Raw genomic sequence first — 6235 nt, forward strand, 5'->3', positions numbered from 1 at the left:
ACCAATCGACTCTTAGAAACAGAGTTGAAATGATTTTAACTGCTAATTTCTCTAGGGAAACACACAAGAGGCTGTTCTCCATTCATAGAAATAACTTGCTACAAACAGGTCTTGATTCATAACGTGGCAAATGCTAGCTTCAAACATGTTCTGTCCTTTCACTACCCCGGGTGTGAGAGTTCCTCCAGAGACCTCCGCCTTTAGCCGAAATGTCCGTCCACCTGAGGAGCCTGCAGCAGACACCTGTGTCACTGGGCCTCCGGCACCATCCTGAAACGACTACGTGTTGTGGGCAGGTTGGATGCCCCAAGAACCGGAGCCTCGGGGTGTGGTCATGAGCCATGATCTAGAAGCTACCTCTACCTCTGTCCACACCATCTCCACCTCCCCGACCCGAGACAGGGGCCCCAGTGAGCAGTCTCCCAAATGACTGGTGTGCTTGAGCAAGATCACCTTCTTCTGAAGGTTTGGCAGTGGAGCGGCCGCTGAGGCACAGCAGGGCTCCACAGGGCACAGAGAAGGGCAGTCAGAGCATAGACGGGATGACTTCTCGACACACTTCAGCTGCAGTTCCCTTGCTGGCCGACCCCCTGGTCAACGGAAAGCAATGTGCTCTTTTTAAGGTGATCAACATCTGGGAAATGTTATTTGGGGTCCGAGTGGGGTTTTTCATTGTTATCGTTCTTAACTGGATCCAAGTGCTCTTATGGGTTTCTTGTATCTTGTTTATAATTCATGTAATTGAACTGAACTGAGTACGTCCTTGAAGGAAGGAAAAGTCATTCAGGTTTCTGGATCTGCCGTATCACCTTAGAACAATTCCACCCAGCAGAATTAGAAGTCAGGAGGCAAGTTATTTATATGCTGCTTTATTTCTGTAAGGATACACGGAACCGTTAGATGATCATTGCTAATGACAAAATGTAGAAATGAGGCATCGGCTTCTCTAACCACTCCTACGAGAATGTTAATATGCATCATCATTACATGTGTACTCTTGATATCATCTCATTATACTATGTAATATAACATTGTAGCTAGAATACAGTAATAGGGGATCCTGCGACTCAGGTGAGCACTGCGTGGAACTCTGGTTCTGCCTGTGGGCACAGTGGCCTCCATGCTCCCCTAGAGCCAGCTAAGCTCTGGAGGAACAGTCCTCAGAATCACAAGAGAAGGGAATTGGCAGGCCTGGTTAACACACCGACACAGAGCAGACAAGTACTATGTTACAAGGGATTCCACTCGTCACTGCTGGGAAATGTCATATCCGTGTCAATGACAGTTCTGGCGCCTGTTCACCTACCCCTCTTGAGTTTTATGGTTACTTCTGTAGGATGAATTCAAAACTGTAGGAACGTATAAGGGGGCTAAAATATTCTCATGCAAGTCTCCAAACCCATAAACTATGCTGCTATTAATTAAAACAAAGGAATTATTAATTAAAAAAAAAGATAAAAGGACAGCTGGGTTAGTTTTGTTAAGCTTCCAAAAGTATTCGCTGTGATGACGTTCTTCTGAAACAGGCTCGTTTTCTCAGATCTGCCTACATTTTCCAAATCACCTGCACATTCCATGCTTGAAAGTAGGAACGCTCAGAAAACACGCCACACAGGGAAATCAAACGTTGTAAACCATGCATTTCAGTAAGTTCTTTCTGCTCACAGAACAGGGTGAGCAGCTGAGTTGGAGCAGCCGCTGCAACTCTTGTGTCGTGTGATGACAATGTGGGTCCCAGCTGAGCCACAAGAGGTATCTCAGTGGGGCTTTATCTCTTAGGCTTCTTGCTTACATCACTAAGCAGCTACATGGTCAGCGCTTTTCTGCTCTATGATAAACATGCAGAAGAATCAATCTACCTAAGTATTTATTTCCTAATTGCAGCCATAGAGAAATAAACTTTGCTGCAGGCTTGCTTTTTGCTAAATCCTAATATGATCACTGTGTGCCCTTAACTCAAGTAGTAACTGTAAAATGGGAGAAAAGACAGAAGGAGCGACTCTGAAGAGGTGAAAGGCCGCTCTTGCCCTATGGGTGGTGCCAGGCAGAGGGCAAGGACACAAGGAACAAGACTCAAATTCCATTTTACAGGACAGGAGCCCCTGTCACTTTACAGCTTTTTGGCACAGTCGGGGCAATACACTTGATCCTGATGGAAAACAAAGCACTTGTTGGCCAGATTCACGGAGCATTTTTTGCAGTGGAAGCAGTAGTCGTGCCAGGATTGTCCTTCATAGGCCACCACACTGGAGCCTTTACCAAACCCTGTGGAGGAAACAGAAGCAGACAAGAGCGACAGCTGAGTGGACACAGGTGGCAGCCAGGCTGCCGCCTTGCCCATTCATGGAGCCGACAAGCACGCAGGCTGCATCCGCCTGGCGCCCGGCCCCCCGCTCCACCGCGCACTGTCCCCCACGCCGCCGGGACCTGAGAAGATGCCAGAGCTCCGCCGAGGGCCCCCTGCTCTCCAGAACCCACATCCCCAGCCACCGCCATCGCCCTGTGACTGACGCGCACCGACCTCCCAGCACAACCAGTTTCTTTGATTTAGGTCAGGGCCATGGCATCAAAGTGGCCACCAGGAGGCAAACTTGGGCTGTTTGTGGGGTGTGCACTTACCGGGCCTCGAGGAGCTGCTAAGCTTCGATTTTTTTCTATAAAGAACCACCACCCACGAGGGACAAGTCCTCTCTCCACCCGGATGCCTGCCCCGGAGGTTGGCGCTGGGAAACAGGGTGAGAGGCAAGCGTTTCCCGTGGCACACTGGGGGCTTCCTAGCTTTAGAGACTGGGTGGCTCACTCTTGACACAGTCCTTTTCCCTGAGGATGGCAAAAGTCTTCTCAAATGTACATTTCAAGGCTCCCCGGGAGATGGGAAAATTGGAGGCGGGGGGGAGAGGGCCCAGGGCACGTGGACCGCGGCCGCGAGATGAGGAATGAAGTGATTAGCTCGGCTCCTGATCGCAAAAGAACTGCCCACCAGCACCTCTGAGCTAGCCTTCCGCTACGGGGTGTTCTCATCCCAGCTTCTCACGCTCTGGCCTCCCCCCTCCCCGCCTCCCCCACCCAAGCTCACCGTGCTCCTCTCCCCCGCCTCCCCCCAGCACCCCCCGCTCCGCGCAGTGCCTGCCCGTGGCCGTGGGTCCTAGGCTCGTGATCTCCGGCAGCAGCGTAAGTCAGCAGTAGTCGTGAGTGTTCTGTGTTGCAAAGGCTAACCTGGCCTGGGGGAGAATCCAAACTACTTGGGGGCCTTTGGGACCACAATGGCAGGGGGAGAGGGGCATTCTTTCGGGCCTTTGTGGATGAAACCGACGACGTAGGAAAATGAGAGATGGTTACCATGCGCAAAACCTAGCCTGGCAGACTTAGCAAGGACTCTTTAGCCTACCAGTGATTGGGTTCTTGCATCCAGCACACTTCTTGGCCACAAAGTTCTTGTAGCAATCCACGCAGTAATACTGGTCCTCCACAGCGGTGAAACGCTGCCCAGCCAGCTTCTTAGAGCAGGTAACACACACAAAGCACTCGGCATGCCAGGGCTGATCCTGGTAAGTGATTCCTCCAGATGTGATGGCCTAGACCAGGGAGTGTAGCACCGGATTCAGATTCAACAACCATTTTGTTGAATGCCTACTACGTGCCAGGCACTGTGCTGGGCGCTCTGGTTTATAGTATCTCATTGAATCACCACAACGGCCATGAGAGGCAGGTGCTATTATTATCCGCCAGTTACAGATGAAGACACTGAGGCTCAGAGAAGATGAGCCCCTGTGCAAGGTTACTACATAGCAACTGGGTGCAGGAGGCCGGCCTCCAGAGCCAGCGTGCCCTTGGACAGCCTCCCTTGGCCTGGGCGCTGCTTTCTACTACCACAGTCTCCTCATCTGTAAAACGAGAATGACAATTCCTACGTCACAGGGCTGTCGTGAGGATGGAATGGGAGAGTGTGTGTGCCAGTGCTCTGCAAACTGTCAAACACTGCTAGAACTCCCTTGACACGCACCTTGTTGCATTTCACGCAGTGCTTGGCAAACTTGGCCTCATGGCAAGTCACGCAGTAGAAGTCCTCCCCTTTAGGGAAGAAGCTTCCTGTCCCAATGACTTGCTTGCAGTTGCTGCAGGTGAAGCAGTCTTTGTGCCAGACAGTGCCCTTGTATTCCACGTTCTGATCTCCTGTGGGGGGGGGGAAGCGAAGGGGTAGCCCCACTGGCAGTGCCCTGCAGGGGGCTGCATCCACTCGGGGTGCGGCCTGGGCCCTCCAGAGTGGATGGAATGCAGGCCCTGCAGTGCTTGGCCCCATGCGGGGAGTTCTCCACCATGTCCTGCATGTGGTCATGCCCACCCAGACTCGCAGGAAGGGAACCCCGGCCGTAGTGATTTAGGGTCAGATGCCTGAATCCCCACTCCCCCACCCCCATGGCCTTTGTGGATACAGAGATGCAATGTGACCCGGAATTACACCTTAAGGAAGAAGCATGCTTCGATCACTTACTATCCCAAATGAGAAAGCGCTACATACTTTTCACTTCCTTCTCTTGCCACAGACAGTTCTCTCCAGTGTTCTTTTAGCTGCCAGGTGTGTGCGTGTGTGCAAGCATATATGTGTACACATATATTCAGGTATATATATGCGTGCATATATACGCTGAACTCCAGCATCAGCTCCCCGCGGCTCCAGCCCCATCCCCGCAAGCAACCCCTTGCCACGTCTGCCCTCAGGGCCTCCTCCCTGGCTGCCCCGGGGCTGAGTGTGGCTGGTACCTGCTACAATGGGCTTGAGGCAGCCCTTGCACTTGGGGTTGTCCTCCCGAGTGGTGCACTTGTTGCACAGGATCTTGTTGTCCTTGGCCACGAAGGTCTCACTGGCCAAGGGCTGGAGGCACTTAGAGCAGCGGAAGCAGGTGTCGTGCCAGTAGCGGTTCTTGTAGTGCACCTCCTGGGAACCGAGCAGTAGCCGGGCATGGTAAGCAAGACCTCCCACAAGACCACACAGTCCCCCCGCCCCCCTGCCCAGAGCCCAAGCAGAAGGGCCAGGGCCCCATCCACATCCCCCCCCGGCCCCGCCCGCCTGCCCCCCACAGCCGCCACTGCCTTGGAGTCGGCGCCGATGGGCTTGCGGCACTCCACACACGTGTTGGCGCAGAACTTGTCGAAGCACTTGAGGCAGCAGTGGTGGCCGTCCTTCTGCACGTACTTCTTCCCCTGCAGGTTGTCTCTGCAGTAGTGGCAGTTGAACTTCTCAGCCACGGTGCCTACTTTATAGCTGGAAGGACCTGTGAGGGGTGAACGGGAGGGACAAAGAGCCAAGGGTTAGGCTGGAGAGTGTGCCTGAGGGGCTCCAGGGAGGCCACCCCGGGACCCAGGCAACAGGCACCTCACCAAGATACCCGCGACAAAAGCATCCTGCCATGAGTCCCTGGCACCCTGAAGGGGGGGTGCGGTTGGTGAGCGAGGGCAGGGCTGGGATGGGCAGGCTGGAGAGGGGAGGCTGGTCTACACCAAAGGACATGCTGCTCTGGGTCGAGTCTGCAGGTGGCAGCTCGTGGGCTCCCCCTTCACAGGAAGGAGGTGCCCAGATCCTCACTAGAGACCCAACCAGGAGCCCCGTCACCCTCCCCAACTTTCTCAGCACAGAGAGTATCATCTGGAGGCCCCACTCTCCTGGCTACAAAGCTCAGTTCCTCTGAACAAAAACTTACTGCTGACTCTGGACCACGCTAGGCATGGAAGCAATACTTAGTCATTTGGTTTAAATGTCTGCATTTATTTTAAACATGCCAGAGCACTTTTTAATCCCTACAAAGATCCTAAAGAATTATTACAAGCTACTTGACTAACTTTTGAAGCCCAAGCATTCAGGCAAAAGAGGACTTATTAAAATGGCATCTCCATAGGTACCAGCCAGTTTTGCAAGTGAAAACGATCTGTCACAGTGACGTTTGGTTTTGAGATGAGCCAAAATCAAATTCCCCTTCATTAGAGCATGAGAAGATCAATATGGTTAATAAACTATACGATTTAGGACATTTGCTTTTTTAAAAAAAAATTGCAACTGTAAAGTATAATGACTTTATGCAGAGTAGCGAAAGTGTTAGTCGCTCAGTCGTGTCCAACTCTTTGTGACCCCATGGACTGTAGCCCGCCAGGCTCCTCTGTCCGTGGGATTTCCCAGGCAAGGATACTAGAATGGGTTGCCATTTCCTTCTCCAAAGTAGCAACAAACATCTGGAAGGAA

The 6235-nt window shown here is 52.5% G+C and overlaps 1 protein-coding gene across 1 annotated transcript; it reads right to left on the reverse strand.

Moving 5' to 3' along the window:
- Positions 1-1630: 1630 nt before the first annotated feature.
- Positions 1631-5310, reverse strand: LOC102395439 (four and a half LIM domains protein 1; the record flags this gene model as incomplete). Its single annotated transcript, XM_045164462.1, has 6 exons — positions 1631-2265; positions 2620-2820; positions 3389-3575; positions 4004-4173; positions 4762-4936; positions 5092-5310. Coding segments are annotated over 6 exons (1107 nt in total), but the record flags the coding sequence as incomplete, so codon positions are not given.
- Positions 5311-6235: the final 925 nt, after the last annotated feature.

Source organism: Bubalus bubalis, chromosome X, assembly GCF_019923935.1.
Source record: "Bubalus bubalis isolate 160015118507 breed Murrah chromosome X, NDDB_SH_1, whole genome shotgun sequence".
Taxonomy (NCBI): Eukaryota; Metazoa; Chordata; class Mammalia; order Artiodactyla; family Bovidae; genus Bubalus; species Bubalus bubalis.